Source organism: Hemiscyllium ocellatum, chromosome 42 (genome assembly GCF_020745735.1).
Source record: "Hemiscyllium ocellatum isolate sHemOce1 chromosome 42, sHemOce1.pat.X.cur, whole genome shotgun sequence".
Classification (NCBI taxonomy): domain Eukaryota; kingdom Metazoa; phylum Chordata; class Chondrichthyes; order Orectolobiformes; family Hemiscylliidae; genus Hemiscyllium; species Hemiscyllium ocellatum.
Window position 1 is genome coordinate 16,295,791 of NC_083442.1, and position 18,899 is coordinate 16,314,689.

The 18,899-nt window shown below is 46.4% G+C and overlaps 1 protein-coding gene across 1 annotated transcript in view; it reads right to left on the reverse strand.

Moving 5' to 3' along the window:
- LOC132834843 (semaphorin-7A-like) overlaps positions 1 to 15,100 on the reverse strand; it is a 40,624-nt gene extending 25,524 nt beyond the window's left edge. The window contains exons 1-2 of the mRNA XM_060853922.1: positions 14,894 to 15,100; positions 11,545 to 11,684 (exon numbers count right to left, since the gene is read on the reverse strand). Of these exons, the coding sequence (XP_060709905.1) occupies positions 11,545 to 11,684; positions 14,894 to 14,978 (225 nt within the window). The 5' untranslated portion in view covers positions 14,979 to 15,100. The remainder of the gene's footprint in view (positions 1 to 11,544; positions 11,685 to 14,893) is intronic.
- Between the last annotated feature and the right edge of the window lie 3,799 nt (positions 15,101 to 18,899).

Sequence of the window (18,899 nt, forward strand, 5' to 3'; positions counted from 1 at the left end):
GTAGATTGCCTGTTTTATTGGTAAAGGGATAAATATTAACCAGTATGATGTCATGCCATTTTTCACATTCATCTGAGGCAGCGAATGGGGTACCAGGACATGGCAGAGACACTGTGCCCTGCTGAACACCACACCCACCTCCCCACAATACACTACATCACTAGCTTCACCCAACAGCACAGCCCCAGAAGGTCAGAGTGAGGGTGGATGCTCAGGGTTTAATCTCAAGATGCATCAGTGTCCTCACCCATTGGCCGGATACCAAAGTGAAAACATTACCTCATCTGTCCTGTTTTAAAATAATAAACATGAGATTGGCACATGCTGTGATGCAATTTCTCCAATTAAGCAATCTTTTTGAATTCAGATCATCACCATTTATCAATGTGTTTTTTTATTCATTTGTGGGACATGAGTGTGGCTAGCTGGTCCCTAGTTGTCCCTTAAAGTGGTGATGAGCTGCCTTCTTGAACTATTGCAGTCCATATACTGTAGGTTGACTCATAATACCCTTAGGGAGGGAATTCCAGGATTTTGACTTGGTGACAATGAAGGAACGATGATATTTTCCCAAGACAGAATGGTGTGCGACTCAGAAAGTTGACAAATAAAACTACTTAGAGGATCCTTGCTTTCCAATAATATCATTTTTCCTTTGAAGGTCAAACATACAGTTTCGAAGCATTGCAAATTCTTAATGTTTCTCATTTTGATCATAGCCTTAAATTACCTTCTTTTATCTGATTTCCTGATTAAACACTACCAGGAACTACTGTCTGAAATATTATTTTGAACCAGCCCAAATTGACTTTAATATGAACACAGAAAATGCAGTCAGCCATCCAGCTCACCAACTCTGTTTCAACATTCAATCAGATCATGGCTGATTTGCCTAACTCCACATCTTCACCCATATCCCTCATCGCCTTTGCTTAACAAAAATGATCTATCTCAGTTTTAAAACTAACAACTGATCTCGCACCAACTGCCAATTGTGGAAGAGATTTCCAAACATCTCCCACCCTCGGTGTGTGGAAGTGCTTCCGAACATCTCTCCTGAACAGTCTGGCCCTAATTCTCAGCCTACGCCCCTAGTTCTAGCATCCCCAACTAATGGAAATAATTTATCTTTAGCTACCGTATCTTTTCCTGTTAATATCTTGAAGACTTTGATCAGATCACCCCTTGACCTTCTACATTCTGGAGAAATTTGAACTAATTTGTAAATCTCTCCTTGATCCCAACTCACGATGCACCAATAGTTATTTAGAATATGTTGGAATTATATCGCTTGGGCATACACCTTGTTTTTCCCCATCCCTCTCCTTACTCCTACCCCATCTCTCTCTCCCCACCAAGCCCCTCTTCCGTCCCTCCTTGAAATCACCTCCTTCCTCCCCTCTTCTTTCTTCCTTCTCTCCCACTCCTCCTCCCTTCCCTCATCCTCTCCCCTTCCTACTCCTTTCTTCCCTTACCCACCCCCTTCTTATTTTCTACTTCTCGCTCCACATCCATTCATGATCCCTTCCAAATGCCCCCTCTCTTCTACCCTTTTTCCTTCCCCACTCCCCTCCACCCACCGTCTCTCACTAAAACCCAATTCAAATCTGTATGCTTCCCTATGCAATAATGCACTGGAGAGGAAACACATCTGGAAAGGTTGGTTATTCTATACTTGCTGTTAGGTAACACAACTGCTACATGACCGCATTGGAAAATGCTTTCTGCCTAGATTTAATCAAGCATTAAGTTTCAAGGAATTTTTAAATTAAAAGTCTGCGATCACATTCAGTCTGGAGAGTGTGGTGCTGGAAAAGCCCAGCAGGTCAGGCAGGCATCTGAGGAGAGTGAGAATCGACGTTTCGGATATAAGCTCTTCACCAGGTCTTATGCCCGAAACGTCGACTCTCCTGCTCCTCGGATGCTGCCTGACCTGCTGGGCTTTTCCAGCACCACACTCTCCACCCACATTCAATCCACTCACCCAACAACACACTCTCGACTCTGATCTCCAGCATCTGCAGCCCTCACTTTCTCCTGCTATTACATTCAGTAAATTCAATTGTTTGAACTTTTTTGATTCCTGACGGATGCTGAGTTTGGGAAATGACCTACCAGACAGAGATGGAGGGGGCTCAATACTTCCTTAAGAAGCTCATCTGCCTGTCAAACCTCCAGGTTAATCCTACAGTCCCTTCGCTTCCCTTTTCTACTGTGACCTTTCCCTCTGCTTTTTACCTAACTTCCAAAAAATTGGAGAGACGTTTTTTCTTTCCTGTGAGGTACAACATCGAAAATGGCAAATATGTGTGGGCTCCCCAGGAAGTTACATCACGAGGTTAATTGCAATCACCCATGATATTTACAAATCTGAATTTCACAAGCAAAACCACTTCCTGACCTAAGGAAATCAGAAATGCAAAGCATTGCAGATAGCAGAATTCAGAAATTTACAAAAAAGGCTGGGTTCTGAAATTTAAGGAAATGTCAATTTTAAATGTTGATGTTTAACCATTTCCACAGGTACTCCCCGAGTTTCTCCAGTAATTTTTAAACATAACTCAGTGTTCAGTTTCCCCACGAGCTGAGTGATTTCAGTATTGTTTCTTCATCCAGGTTCCACGCGATAGACTGGTTAGTAAAGTTAGATCACATGGTATCCAGGGAGAGCTAGCCAATTGGATACAAAATTGGCTTGACGGTATGATTAGATTAGATTACTTACAGTGTGGAAACAGGCCCTTCGGCCCAACAAGTCCACACCGACCCGCCGAAGCACAACCCACCCAGACCCATTCCCCTACATTTACTCCTTCACCTAACACTACGGAGCTTGGCCAATTCACCTAGCCCGCACATTTTTGGACTGTGGGAGGAAACCAGAGCACCTGGAGGAAACCCACGCAGACACGGGGGGAACGTGCAAACTCCACACAGTTAGTCGCTTGAGGATGTGACAGAGAATGGTGAAAGAGGGTTGTGGTTCAGACTGGAGGCCTGTGACCAGTGGTGTGCTGCAAGGATCAGTTATGGGTTCACTGTCACTTGCCATTTATAGAAATGATTTGGAAGATGAGTCAAGAGGACTTACCCAATTAATTGTAAGGCCCTGAGGAGTGTTGCTGACTAAAGAAATTCAGGGTTTGGTTAAGAAAAAGAAGGAAGCATATGTCAGGTATCGATAGGATAGATCGAGTGAATCCTTAGAAGAGTATTAAGGAAATAGGAGTATACTTAAGAGGGAAATCAGGAGGGCAAAAAGGGGACATAAGAGAGCTTTGGCAAATAGAGGTAAGGAGAATCCAAAGGGTTTTTACAAATACGTGAAGGACAAAAGGGTAGCTAGGGAGAGAATAGAGCCCCTCAAAGATCAGCAAGGCGGCCTTTGTGTGTAGCCGCTGTAAGTGGGGGAGATACTAAATGAGTATTTTGCATCAGTATTTACTGTGGAAAAGGATATGGAAGATATAGACTGTAGGGAAATAGATGGTGACATCTTGCAAAATGTCCAGATTACAGAGGAGGAAGTGCTGGATGTCTTGAAACGGTTAAAGGTGGATAAATCCCCAGGACCTGATCAGGTGTACCCGAGAACTCTGTGGGAAGCTATAGAAGTGATTGCTGGGCCTCTTGCTGAGATATTTGTATCATCGATAGTCACAGATGAGGTGCCGGAAGACTGGAGGTTGGCAAATGTGGTGCCACTGTTTAAGAAGGTTGGTAAGGACAAGCCAGGGAACTATAGACCAGTGAGCCTGATGTCAGTGGTGGGCAAGTTGCTGGAGGGAATCTTGAGGGACAGGAAGTACATGTATTTGGAAAGGCAAGGACTGATTAGGGATAGTCAACATGGCTTTGTGCGTGGGAAATCATGTCTCACAAACTTGATCGAGTTTTTTGACGAAGTATTGAAGAGGATTGATGAGGGCAGAGCAGTAGATGTGATCTATATGGACTTCAGTAAGGCGTTTGACGGGGTTCCCCATGGGAGACTGATTAGCAAGGTTAGATCTCACAGAACACAGGGAGAACTAGCCATTTGGATACAGAACTGGCTCAAAGGTAGAAGACAGAGGGTGGTGCTGGAGGCCTGTGACCAGTGGAGTGCCACAAGGATCGGTGCTGGGTCCTCTACTTTTTGTCATTTCCATAAATGATTTGGATGTGAGCATGAGCAGTACAGTTAGCAAGTTTGCAGATGACACCAAAATTGGAGATGTAGTGGACAGCAAAGAGGATTACCTCAGATTACAACAGGATCTGGACCAGATGGGCCAAGGGGCTGAGAAGTGGCAGATGGAGTTTAATTCAGATAAATGCGAGGTGCTGCATTTTGGGAAAGCAAATCTTAGCAGGACTTATGCACTTAATGGTAAGGTCCTAGGGAGTGTTGCTGAACAAAGAGACTTTGGAGTGCAGGTTCATAGCTCCTTGAAAGTGGAGTCGCAGGTAGGTAGGATAGTGAAGACGGCATTTGGTATGCTTTCCTTTATTGGCAGAGTATTGAGTACAGGAGTTGGGAGGTCATGTTGCGGCTGTACAGGACATTGGTTAGGCCCACCATTGGGAATATTGCGTGCAGTTCTGGTCTCCTTCCTATCAGAAAGATGTTGTGAAACTTGAAAGGGTTCAGAAAAGATTTACAAGGATGTTGCCAGGGTTGGAGGATTTGAGCTGTAGGGAGAGGCTGAACAGGCTGGGGCTGTTTTCCCTTGTTGGGATCCATTATTAAGGTTAGGTAGTGTAAGAAACTTTATTGTTAGGTAGTGCTCACGTAAGGTAGTATTAGCAAGTCTGGAACTTGTCAGCTTCACTAGACAACAGTAAGCCATTATGTTACACTAAGAACAGACTGAAAAGCTGATGGCATAGCCTGAAGAGGCCCCAGGGAGGGTGAGAGATAACAGGACATTGGAGCCGTGTCTAGATGCACGTAGCTCAAACTGAGGTAATAGAACGTTATCAGGTGAGAACCAATGACATACGAAAATTCTGCATTTTACCAAATAAGGATGTAACTCTGGAATGTGAGAGAACAAAAGGATAGACAAATTTAAAAAATAGTCAGAATGCGCCTTCTCCAGTGAGCTAGACACCTCACTGTACTGTGTACGATTCTCTCTCATTAAACCTGTTTATACTTTTAATCAGACCCGGTGTCTCTCTCCTCCAAACGAACACGGGGACAGAGGATCTGTCCCAACAGCTGGCGACCACGAAGGGACATAGGAGTAGAGACACGCCTGTTGGCAGGGATTGAGAGCTCGCCGGACAGCCGGCCACTCCTAATCGGGCTCGGAGACGCCCTTTATACAAAAGATCTCCAGTAGGGGTTTGAATACACTAAATTCTTATTTTGTTTGGCATCTCACAACTCTTTGCCAACCGAAATTCTGGGCTTGTCAGCCCGAGAGAGAATCGAACCGTTTTGTTTTATAGTAACGAAAGTCTCTGGGTCAAGGATTGAAAGTCCGAGAGATGAGTAAGTAGAGTGAACCGGTGATCAAGAGTGGTGAGTCATTTTTGGATGCAGCGCTACGAAGTTTTGGTGAAGAGATAGTTTTGGAGTAAAGCGGATACTTCCCCTGCGCTTTGGACTGGGTTGGGGTAAAGTGGATACTTCCCCTGTGCTGACGAGTTTGGGTAAAGCATATGCTTTCCCCCGCGCTGATGAATCTGGGTAAAGCGTATGCTTCCCCCCGCGCTGACGAATCTGGGTAAAGTGTATGCTTCCTCCCGCGCTGATGAATCTGGGTAAAGCGTATGCTTCCCCTGACCAGAGGACAGTGTTGACTGGAACAGGCTTTGTCAGGAGTCGAAGGAGAGAGAGAGACAAAGACAGAGGACAGGGGACAGAGACAGACGCAGAGTTACGGACAGAGCGACTGTGTGTGTGTGAGAGGGAGTCTGTTTATGAGAAAGATAGAGTCTCTGGGTGTGTAAAAATCTGTGTGTGTATAAGTATTTCTGTGTTTGTAAAAGTCTGTGTGAGAAAGAGAGTTTCTGTGTGTGGAAATCTGTGTGTGAGTCTGTAAAAAAAGGTCTGTATTGTTGCCCAAAGAGAGAGAGAAAGCTATTGCTGCGTGCGTCAGCGGTGTGTCCGTGTAAAAGAGAGAGACTGGCTGAAAGCTTCTCTGCTAACACACAGTTTAACACTTTGTGCTCTGGCTTGAATTCATCTGTTTGATAGTGATTGAATGTTTAAGTCTTGTCACCTAGGGCGTAAGTCCCGGGACTGTTTTGGATGTGATTGTTATGGTTGTTTAACATGATTTAGATGCATCTGTTTGTTTGGTGATTGAATTCTTGTTTTGTTTCTAGAGCTTGAGTTCCGGGACTGCTGTTTAAAGTGATTTCTTTTTATGAGAACTTAACATGATTTTTTAAGGCTAATAACTCCTGTTCTTTTATGAGTCATGACTCCCTAACTACTTTTCTTACTAACCTCTTTTATTTTTACATAAAAGTAATATATGAAGGACAGTCAAAGTTTCGTTTGACAGTGGGTAGTTGTAAAAATGAAAGTTTCCATGGTTATTATCTGTGACCTTGGATTCGACCATTGTGCATGCGTTAGAAGTTTTTAACTTGAATTGACGAATTGTTGTAAGACAGCTCTGATTATTTTTACGACCTAAAGTATTGTAATTGAGAAATGATTGGTCAGGAGTACATAAGAAAACTAATTTTGGATCTAAATTAGGGTACTAAATCTGGACGATTACAGTGGATTTCAAAATTGGGAACTGTACGCATTTTACATTTTAAATATTAAACACTGAATAAATGGACGTAAATATATAAATATGTTTACAAGTTAGGAACAGGCCTTAAAGTTGTCAAGCACGAATTGATAAATTGGTGTTTGAGCATATGGGAAGATAGGAACATTGGAAAATTTCTTAAAAGAAAGAAACAGGGAAGAACATAACCACTTGTCCCCTGCGGGAAGTGTTGATAGGGGACAAGGAGATTGGGTTTGTGTGTGACCCCCTCACCAGTGGGGAGGTCGGAACATTTAAAAGGAAATGACGGTCCTGGTTAAGAATCCGATAGGATTGTCAGAACAAGTTAATTTATTTTTGAGGCCCAGTCTGTATTTGTGGGCTGAGTTGATGTCTATTTTGAATATACTATTTACTGCGGGAGAAAGGAGACTTATATGGGGATGCTGGATAGGGAAAGATACGGAAGATAGAAGGGTGAAGTGGGATAAATCCATTAAATGAATTGTTAGGAGGGGCACAGAAAGCGTTTGTAAAGAGAGAAAGGACGAGTGACAGGAGCAGAACGCGTAAATGATGGTAGCTGCGGTTGATGAGGTAATTAGGAGAAGAATGGAGCCAAAAGTGAGCAACCGGAGCAGCGAGTGATAGCATGTAGGGCAGAGAAGAAAGGGGATAGGGAGAGACAAGGAGGAGCTTTTGATAGAGAGTTTGAGTGACAGGGGCAGAGACGAAGGTCTCCACAGGCAGGATGCCATTATTGTGGAAGGACATTTGATACTGAAACAAGATTGGTGGCTCAGGATTTTGAAGGGAGGCGCACACAGGGAGACAGTGTTAGAGGGGCCACAGAAGAAGGGATAACGGGTGGACAGGGAGGGGGACAATAACTGGCACCACTTTTCACACTGTTCCAGATCTCCAAAAGGACAATCACTGGTGGAGGGCGCTCCCGGAGAGGAGACGGAGAGTGGTGGTGATGATGTCTGAACCAAGGCGGACTGGTCATCTTCTCATAGGGCTGGGTCTGCGCTTTGCGGTACGCCTCTCCGTGCAGGACCCTTGTAACTCGAACTATCGACCGAGCCCTTACAGGCAAGGATAACCACCTTTCTTCGCCCCCACCTTATCAAGCTGTACAGCAGGAGTGCGCAGGCGCTCCCTGTGCGACAGTTGGCATGGCCGAATTTGAGATGGAGGGGGACCTCCCACCCCCATGTTACGACTTCTGAGTGCTTATGTCTGTTATGTATTATTTCACTGCTTCTCGTGCCTTAACGATTGTATGCAAACTGGAGAGGCGCCTAGAGTAGGGATTTTTTGCGACGCGGATAGCTTTGTGAAGTTGTATGCTGCTTAGGGACTCCTATCCCCTATAACTATGTCTCTCTAGAGTCAGACAAGCCGGGTTAAGCTAATTGGTCGGTCTTGCAAAGGAGCGACGGAGGGGCGCTCACCGACCATCCGGGTCCTGACTGCTGCGCGCGAACTGCTGTATTTTGTGTGGCCTCTTTCGAGGCCAAGGGAGGGAGTGTTGGGATCCATTATTAAGGTTAGGTAGTGTAAGAAACTTTATTGTTAGGTAGTGCTCACGTAAGGTAGTATTAGCAAGTCTGGAACTTGTCAGCTTCACTAGACAACAGTAAGCCATTATGTTACACTAAGAACAGACTGAAAAGCTGATGGCATAGCCTGAAGAGGCCCCAGGGAGGGTGAGAGATAACAGGACATTGGAGCCGTGTCTAGATGCACGTAGCTCAAACTGAGGTAATAGAACGTTATCAGGTGAGAACCAATGACATACGAAAATTCTGCATTTTACCAAATAAGGATGTAACTCTGGAATGTGAGAGAACAAAAGGATAGACAAATTTAAAAAATAGTCAGAATGCGCCTTCTCCAGTGAGCTAGACACCTCACTGTACTGTGTACGATTCTCTCTCATTAAACCTGTTTATACTTTTAATCAGACCCGGTGTCTCTCTCCTCCAAACGAACACGGGGACAGAGGATCTGTCCCAACACCCTGGAGCATCGGAGACTGAGGGGTGATCTTATAGAAGTTTATAAAATTATGAGGGGCATGAATAGGGTAATAGGTAAAGTCTTTTCCCTGGGGTCGGGGAGTCCAGAACTAGAGGGCATAGGTTTAGGGTGAGAGGGGAAAGATTTAAAAGAGACCTAAGGGACAACTTTTTCACGCAGAGGTTAGTCCGTGTATGGAATGAGCTGCCAGAGGAAGTAGTGGAGGTTGGTACAATTGCAACATTTAAGAGGCATTTGGATGGATATATGAATAGGAAGAGTTTGGAGGGATATGGGTCGGGTGCTGGCAGGTGGGACTAGATTGGGTTGTGATAACTGGTCGGCATGGACGGGTTGGACCGAAGGGTCTGTTTCCACTCTGTACATCTCAATGACAACATGATAACAAAAAGACTCGGAGTGCAGGTACATACTTTGTTTAGGGTAGTGTCACAGGTCATGATATGGAGATGAAGGAGCAGTGCTCTGAAAACTAGTGCTTCCAAATAAACCTGTTGGACTATAACTTGGTGCTGTGTGATTTTCAACCGCGTCACAGGTGGACAGGATGGTGAAGGAAGCATTTGATATGTTTGCCTTCATTGGTTAGTGCACTGAGTTGGGAGGTGATGTTGTAGCTTTACAAGACACTGCTGAGGCCACCTTTTCTGGTCTCTCTGCTTTAAAAAAAAAGATGGTATTAAACTGAGAAAGGTGCAGAAAAGATTTTTGAGGGTATTGCTGAGTTTGAGTTATACAGAAAGGCTGGGGCATCTTTCCCCTGGAGTGTAGAATGCTGAGGGGTGACCCTACAGAGGTTTATAAAATCATGAGAGGCATAGAAATGGTGAATAGCTAAGGATTTTTCCCCCAGAGTAGGCAAGTCCAAACTAGAGGTTGAAGATGAGAGGGGAAAGATTTAAAAAGGGACCTGAGGGGCAATCTTTTCATACAGTAGGTAGTGTGTCTATACAATGAATTGCCAGAGGAACTGGTGGAGTACAATTACAACCACTTAGAAGATGTTAGAGCAGGGACATAGACAAGAAAGGTTTCGAGGGATATGGGCCAAATGCGGGCAAACAAGACTGGCTCAGCATAGGATATGTGGTTAACATGGACACGTTGGGCTGAAGAGTCTGTTCTGAAAATGTGTTGCTGGAAAAGTGCAGCAGGTCAGGCAGCATCCAAGGGGCAGGACAATCGACGTTTCGGGCATGTGCCCTTCTTCAGGAATGAGGCCTCATTCCTGAAGAAGGGCTCATGCCGCCTCATTCCTGAAGAAGGGCTCATGTCCGAAACGTCGATTCTCCTGCCCCTTGGATGCTGCCTGACCTGCTGCGCTTTTCCAGCACCACATTTTCAGCTCTGATCTCCAGCATCTGCAGTCCTCACTTCCTCCTGAAGAGTCTGTTTCCATGCTATTTGACTCAATGACTTACACTGATCCTAACAGAGATCTCTAATACTGAAGAACCTCCTCCTAATAACAGAAACACCAAGACCTCAAAACAAATCACGTGGAGACGTGCAACAACAAAGGCATTCGGGTAGGCCATTCGGCCCCTCTGGACTCCTCATAACATCATGGCTGAACTTCATTGTTCTGGGTGACCCCATAGTCCTGAACCCCCTTGTCCACATTCCAACCAATCAAAGACCTGACAAAACTCAGCCTCAAACATATTCAAACCTCCCTAAGCAGCTCGCTGGGGAAGAGAATTACAAATTCTAACAACCCTCTGAGAGAGGAAATTCCTCCTCATCCACGCCTTAAAAGGGAAATCCCTTATTTAGAAACAGTGACCCCCTGGTTCTGGAGCCCCCGCACAAGGACAAATATTCTCTGAACAGCCAGCCCGTCAAGCCCCACGCGGGATCCTTTGTTTCAGTGAGATCTCTTCTCATTCGTCTGAAGCCCAGCGAAACTCGGCTGAACCTGCTCAACCTTTCCCCATCAGACATTCCCAGGATCCAGCCTGATGACTCTTCTCTCAACTAGTTCTGAGGCGAGTACATCATACCTTATGTAACGTAACAGAAGCCATTCAGCCCATCTATTTTATTCTTTCACATGACCTCTCGTCGGATCATTAAACTGTCTCAGAAATACTCTGTCTTGTAGTTGATTCAGCGACAGCCCTCACTTTGTATCTTCCCACTGAGTCACTGGGAAACAAACATTTTTCATAGAACAGAAGGGTACCATTCAGCCCATCACGCCCACACTAGCTGTCTTTTCAGGATGGCAACGGTGGCTCAGTGGTTAGCGCCAGGGACCTAAGTTTAATTCCACTCTTGGGTGTCTGTCTGTGTGGAGTTTGCATATTCTCCCCGTATCTGCGTGAGTTTCCCAGAGTGCTCTGGTTTCCTCCCACAATCCAAAGATGTGCAGGTTAAGTGGATTGGACATGAGAAATACAGGGGTGGGTCTGGGTGGGATGCTCTTCGGAGGGTTGGATGGGCTGAATGGCCTGCTTCCAACACTGTAGGGATTCTCAAATGTTTTTGTCAATTTTGGAAATGAATCTGGTAAAGTTAATATCCATCTTGTGAACTCCCTCCCTGCAGTGCTGCCTGAGCTCCTTTGGAACACATTGCTGAAGAAACTCAGCAGGTCTGCTTGCATCTATGGACAGAGAAAACAGGGTAGACAGTTCAAGTCCAGTGACCCTCCTAAACTCAACATGACACGACAGGGCTGTGAGATCCACAGAGCTCAGTTTGTCATTTTACCAATCATGGCAACTAGTCAAGACATTAGCATCTCTGGATCAGGCTGATCCCACTGTACCGTTTTATTCGAGCTGGGAGCTTCTTCCAACTCTATCTGGTAAAGAACTTCTTTCCCCCCAACGTAAACAGTGCTTCCCTCACGGAGCGAGGTTGTATATTCCTCAGTCGAGTGAAATAGGAACCGATCTTGAATTTCAGCTGTAAAGATAGAAAAGAGCACGGATTGACTGATTATTGATCAACACAAAAGACGGAAAAGAACAAGCTGTCATTGGAATGAAATGGTAACCATGGCGACGGGATCTCGAGGAGTGACTGAAACGGCCCAATTTCCCATAACAAGGATGATGCTGTGTAAACCGGACATGTAGACCCAGAACATACCCATTATAATTTCTCCACTGGGATAATAAGTGATGGGGGAGCTGTAATCTCAACATGGGGCCAAATGCAGACCAGGTCAGTAATCCACTGAGGGGTTTATAAAATCATCAGGGACATGGTTAGGATAAATAGACAAGGTATTTTCCCTGGGATGTGAGAGTCCAGAACTAGAGGGCATAGGTATCTCATTGAGGGATGACCTTGTAGAGATTTATAAAATCATGAGGGGATAAGGTAAATAGGCAAGGTCTTTTCCCTGGGGTGGGGGAAGCCAGAACTAGAGGGCATAGGTTTAGGATGAGAGGGGAAAGATTTAAAAGGGACCTAAGGGGCAACTTTTTCACACAGAGGGTGGTGCGTGTATGAAATGAGCTGCCAGAGGAAGTGGTGGAGGCTGGTACAATTGCAACATTTAGGAGTCATTTGGATGGGTATATGAATAGGAAGGGTTTAGAGAGGTATGGGCCAAGTGCTGGTTGGCATGGATGAGTTGGACTGAAGGGTCTGTTTCCGTGCTGTACATCTCTCTGACTCTCAAATGCATGGGGAGAGATAGCATTAGTTTGTTGAGAGAATTTGTTTGGTGGGTGGCACAGTGGTTAGCACTGCTGCCTCACAGCGCCAGAGACCCGGGTTCAATTCCTGACTCAGATGACAGACTGTGTGGAGTTTGCACGTTCTCCCTGTGTCTGCGTGGGTTTCCTCCGGGTGCTCCGGTTTCCTCCCACAGTCCAAAGATGTGCAGGTCAGGTGAATTGGCCATGCTAAATTGCCCGTAGTGTTAGGTAAGGGGTAAATGTAGGGGAATGGGTGGATTGCGCTTCGGTGGGTCAGTGTGGACTTGTTGGACTGAAGGGCCTGTTTCTAATCTAATCTGTAAGCAATCTAATTGCACACAGTTATGTTACTCTCAGTGCGAGCTTTATTAGATTAGATTACTTACAGTGTGGAAACGAGCCCTTTGGCCCAACCAGTCCACACCGACCCTCCGAACAGCAACCCACCCAGACCCATTTCCCCCTGAATGATGCACCTAACACTACGGGCAATTTAGCATGGCCAATCCACCTGACCTGCACATCTTTGGACTGTGGGAGGAAACCGGAGCACCCGGAGGAAACCCACACAGACACGGGGAGAATGTGCAAACTCCACACAGCCAGTCGCCAGAGGGTGGAATCGAACCTGGGACCCTGGTGCTGTGAGGCAGCAGTGCTAACCACTGAGCCACCGTATCTTCCTTCAAAAAAAATGTGATCCATGTCCATGTTCATTTCGACATGGAGACTGGCTGTGGAGATAGCTCAGGCAGCCTTGCGATTCAGTGAGTTGGGGATCTCTCAGTAGCCTCTGAGCCAGAGGACCCAGGTCCAAATGCTAACTCAAACATTCAGTGTCCAAGGTGGATAAGTTTAGAATCGGACCAAACCCTTTTCAGACATGTCAATGGCAGTTGCTAAAAGATGGAGAGAATCCTGAACGGCAGTGGGATGGAAGGAAATTGGAGCTGAGGAATGATAAACACTTTGAGTGATCACAACCCATCACTGATTGGTCTTCCAACATGATGTGGCTTAACATTTAACCAGTGACTGGGTCTGTAGTACTCTGTAATCGGATCTCCACATGATCACAGTGTCTCAGTGTAACTGCTGTACAGAGACATTTCCTCACACCCACTATTGTCCCTCCCCCTGCAAGGGGGTGCAGATCAGACTGAAAGGGAAGGGGGTGGGGAGCTGAAGAGTGCTCAGTCTGTCAGGGACTTAACACAGAATCCAGAGCCAGAGATGTCTCTGCTCGGTGATAAACATCTCTCTGTGAGGATTTGTTGTGTTATCAGGTCTGGGTCTTCATACAATCCCTACAGTATGGAAGGTGGCCATTCAGCCCATAGAGTCCATATTAACCCTCTGAAGAGTTACCTACCTAGATCTCCAACCCCACATCTACTATGACTAATCTGCCTAACCTACTCTGTCCCTGGGCACTATGGACAATTTCAGCATGGCCAATCAACCAGACCTGCACACAGAATCATAGAGATGTACAGCACGGAAACAGACCCTTTGATCCAACTTGTTCATAACAACCAGATATCCCAACCCAATCTAGTCCCACCTGCCAGCACCCGGCCCATATCCCTCCAAACCCTTCCTATTCATATACCCATCCAGATGCCTTTTAGATGTTGCAATTGTACCAGCCTCCACCACTTCCTCTGGCAGCTCATTCAATACATGTACCACCCTCTGCGTGAAAAAGTTGTCCCTTAGGTCTCTTTTATATCTTTCCCCTCTCACCCTAAACCTATGCCCTCTAGTTCTGGATTCCCCCACTCCAGGGAAAAGAACTTGTCTATTTACCCTATCCATGCCCCTCATGATTTTATAAACCTCTATAAGGTCAATCCTCAGCCTCCAAGGAAAACAGCCCCAGCCTGTTCAACCTCTCCCGACAGCTCAAAACCTCCAACCCTGGCAACATCCTTCTAGATCTTTTCTGAACCCTTGCAAGTTTCACAACATATTTACGATAGGAAAGAGACCAGAATTGCACACATGACTGTGGGAGGAAACACTTGCTGACACGGGCAGAATGTGCAATCTCTACAGGCAGTCACCCGAGGGTAGAATCAAACCCATGTCCCCAGCGCTGTGAGGCAGCAGTGCTAACCACTGAGCCACTACACATTCACGTCAGGAGTGCACTGTGAGAGTGTGCTGGAGCTACAGTCAATCAAGGCAATCACTAGGAAATTAGAATGAGCTGAAAGCGAGCTGTGCAGAGTTCCAGTCGTTGAATTGTTTGTCTCAAACGCCAACAGCATGTTCTATGAAATGATTTCGAAAACCTCAAGTCACAAAGTTCACAATAACTTTCTGTGGCTGTGACTTTAAAAATGTTTCCGTTAGTGCGGCACATCAAAGTGCAAAACTGAGATTCAGGTTCCACACACAACCACCAGCCTCCCAACACACAATACCCTCCCCATGGAAATGGGGTCAGGAGCCCCCACTTACCCATCAGATTCAGTTTGAGTCGGGGTATGGTACTGGATGAGGCGCTGCTGAGGAGGAGCGAGAGGAAGAGACCGAGCAGAGACATCTCTGGATTCTGTGTTAAGTCCCTGACAGACTGAGCACTCTTCAGCTCCCCACCCCCTTCCCTTTCAGTCTGATCTGCACCCCCTTGCAGGGGGAGGGACTATAGTGGGTGTGAGGAAATGTCTCTGTACAGCAGTTACACTGAGACACTGTGATCATGTGGAGATCCGATTACAGAGTACTACAGACCCAGTCACTGGTTAAACTTTAACCACATTATGTCGGAAGACCAATCAGTGTGGTTTGTGATCACTCAAAAAACAGGAAGCATTTTTAAAACGCAGTGGTGGGCACAGCTGGCTGAACCAGTATTTATTTCCCCTTCCCTAGTTAGCCTTGAGAAGTTAAAAATCACGCAACACCAGGTTATGGTCCAACAGGTTTAATTGGAAGCACACTAGCTTTCGGAGCGCCACTCCTTCATCAGGTGGTAGTGGAGTACACAATTGTAAGACACAGAATTTATAGCAAAAGTTTACAGTGTAATGTAACTGAAATTATACATTGAAAAATACTTTGATGGCTTGTTAAGTCTCTCATCTGTTCGAATGGTTCGATTTCCAGCCTCGGGTGACTGTCTGTGTGGAGTTTGCACATTCTCCCCGTGTCTGCGTGGGTTTCCTCCGGTTTCCTCCCACAGTCCAAAGATGTGCAGGTTAGGGTTGATTGGCCGTGCTAAATTACCTGCAGTGTTCAGGGATGCCTAAGTTAGGTGCATTAGTCGGGGTAAAAGTAGGGGAATGGATCTGAGTGGGCTACACTTTGGAGGGTCAGTGTGGACTTGTTGGGCTGAATGGCTTGTTGGGATTATATTAATCGAGTGTTACATAGAATTAAAGCTAAAAGTTCTAACATTACGCAGCCTTTCTTAACTGATTAGCCATGCTGGGATCATACTTCCGACAAGTGCACAATCTCCACCATTTTGGAATGTTTTCCCCAGGCAGGTTCAATCTGGTTCTCCATGTCTCAGGCTGCCTGCTCTCTACCCCGCTGCAGATGTCAGGGAATCTCCCGCGCTGCATGGGGATCACTCCTAGGATCTCAGACTGCCAAAGCCCCCATCCAGTGCAGGGCTTGGCCTTTAGTCTGTGAAGGAGCTCACCTTCAGTCCGCACGCCAGTCACTGGGAACCCACAAGCGGGATTTCCGGGTAGGCCTCAGGTATGCCCTGGGTAGGTCCGCACGCCAGGCACTGGGAACCCACCAGTGGGATTCCAGGGTAGGCCCCACATTGCCTCACACCGGACCTCCAGCTGACCACCAATGTCTCCAACAAGCCCCAATACTACCACTGCCGCTGCTGCCTCTCTCCAGAAGGTGTTAGTTGGGGGGGGGTGGAGAAGGACTAACACAAAGAAAACGAAAAGTGGATGGAGTGGCTGAGTACACTGCCCCACTGTGGTGAGTGGGGAGGCAGTCCCAGGGTTTGGACACAAAAGGAACAGTGCTATATTTCCATCCAAGGATGGTGAATGGCTTGGAGAGGACTTTGAAGGGAGTGGTGTTCCCGTCTAACTGCTGCCCTTGTCCTTCTGGATGGTGGAACTCATGGGTTTAGCTGATTGCAAGTTTGGAGAAGATTTGTAGCTCAGGTTGAGGTTCTGGATGTAAGTTTGCTCACTGAGCTGGAAGGTTCATTTTCAGACGTCTCGTCACCAGACGGGGTAACATGGTTAGTGAGCCTCCAGTGAAGCACTGATGTTATGGAATGCATTTATGTGTTTAGGTTTCCTTGGGTTGGTGACGTCATTTCCTGTGGTGGTGTCATTTCCTGTGCTGATGTCATTTCCTGTTCTTTTACTCAGACGGTGATTGATGGGATCCAAATCGATGTGTTTGTTGATAGAGTTCTGATTGGAATGCCATGCTTCTAGCTCATGTTGTTAACTGAGTTTCTCCAGTGCCTCGTACAAATGGTTATAAACCAATGCACAAATTAAACTGGGCTGGTATTCAGATTCTCCCAATAGATCCTCAAATCTCCCACAAAAGAAAACACCTTAAAGTGGGTATCTTGCAAATGGTACACATCTCTGTTTTTATTTAATGCAAAATATACTTTATGCATAAAAACACTTTACAATAAGATGCATATCAAGAAGAACAAACATTGAAATTTGACATCGCCTGCAGTTGCAAAGTCCAAAGACATTTCTTACTCGTGCAGTACAAGATTTACATACACTGAGGCAACGACTGAGTCAGATAAGGGAGCTAACACGTTGGCAGAATGACATCAGACAGTGGGTCTTTCCCCACTGCACCCTGGCACCAGCTGCGTCAAACTTCAGTGTGTTCCTCAAAATATAGTCCTGGACCTTGGAATGTGCCAGTCTGCAATGTTTGAGGTCAAGTTTTTCCACTCGATGACCAAAACATTTTGGGTAGGGCAAAGAGTGTCTTTACCAAGTTGATGGGCTGATGATCCTCCTGGTGCAGGCAATAATTGTCTCGGTGTATGTCCCAGGAACAGACCATAGAGCACAGAGTCCAGCATCACCTAGCTGCCCAGGAACGACCCTCGACAAAAACCACCGTGTCTCTCTCCAGACTTCCTTTACAAAGACACATTCCAGCAGGCGATATGTGACAGTCTCTGCCTCACCCCACAGCCGCTCTGAGGGCAGTGTGCAGAGACAAACATGGGGATCTCACAGGCAGTGCCCTTCTCACCCTCTGCCAAGTGATGTCATGGTGCATGTTGGAAAGTTCTGGTGACGAGGCATTCTGCCAAATGACTCTGACACTCTGCTTGGGGAACCACCCAACAGGATCCACCCTCTCCTTTTTCCCACAGAGGACACTAGGTGGTGACCACTTCCTGATGGTCAAAGGTGTTTTCCTTTCCAATTTTCCCACGAGGACCGTTCACCTTTGACCTCCAGAAGAAGTGGAAGATGGCTGAGGTGACTGTGAAGGATAGGCCAGACCTTTCCCACGTTCAACCACGCTGAGAGGAGCTCCCACCCGATGACCAGGTTTCTACCCACAAGGAAGAGGGAGGGGTAGTCCCGTTTGCTCAGTTTCTGCCTCATCTTGGGGATGGTCTCCTCAATGTTTGTGCATGCCCTGGACCCTCTGAACTATATTCCCAGCAACTTCAGCTAATCTTCGCCGACAGTGAAGTGGTTAAATGTTCAGTTGGCCCAGTTACAGTGCCATCGAGTCAGAGAGATGTACAGCACAGAAACAGGCCCTTCAGTCCAACCCGTCCATGCCGAGCAGATATCCCAACCCAATCTAGTCCCATCTGCCAGCACCCGGCCCATATCCCTCCAAACTCTTCCTATTCATATACCCATCCAGATGCCTTTTAAATGCTGTAATTGTACCAGCCTCTACCACTTCCTCTGGCGGCTCATTCCATACACGCACCACCCTCTGTGTGAAAACGCTGCCCTTTAGGCTCCTTTTATATCTTGCCCCTCTCACCCTAAACCTATGCCCTCTAGTTCTGGACTCCCCCATCCCAGGGAAGAGACTTGTCTATCCATGACCCTCATGATTTTATTGACCTCTATAAGATCACCCCTCAGCCTCCGATGCTCCAAGGAAAACAGCCCTATTCTCTCACTATAGATCAAACCCTCCAACCCTGGCAACATCCTTGTAAATCTTTTCTGAACCCTTTCAAGTTTCACAACATGGCATGGTGGCTCAGTAGTTAGCACTTCTGCCTCACAACACCGGGGTCCCAGGTTCATTCCCAGCCTCGGGTGCCTGTCTGTGTGGAGTTTGCACATTCTCCCTGTGTCTGTGCACAGTGAGACAAACATCGACCGCGCCTGGAGGACCATTAACCGGGTGAAAGTCGCTCTTTGGTCTGCCGAACCTTGTTGGTCTTCCAGAGCAAGGAGTTGACCCTGACCAGGTGTAGCAGACTGACACATTCCGGGATCCCGGACTACGTGCTGAGGGA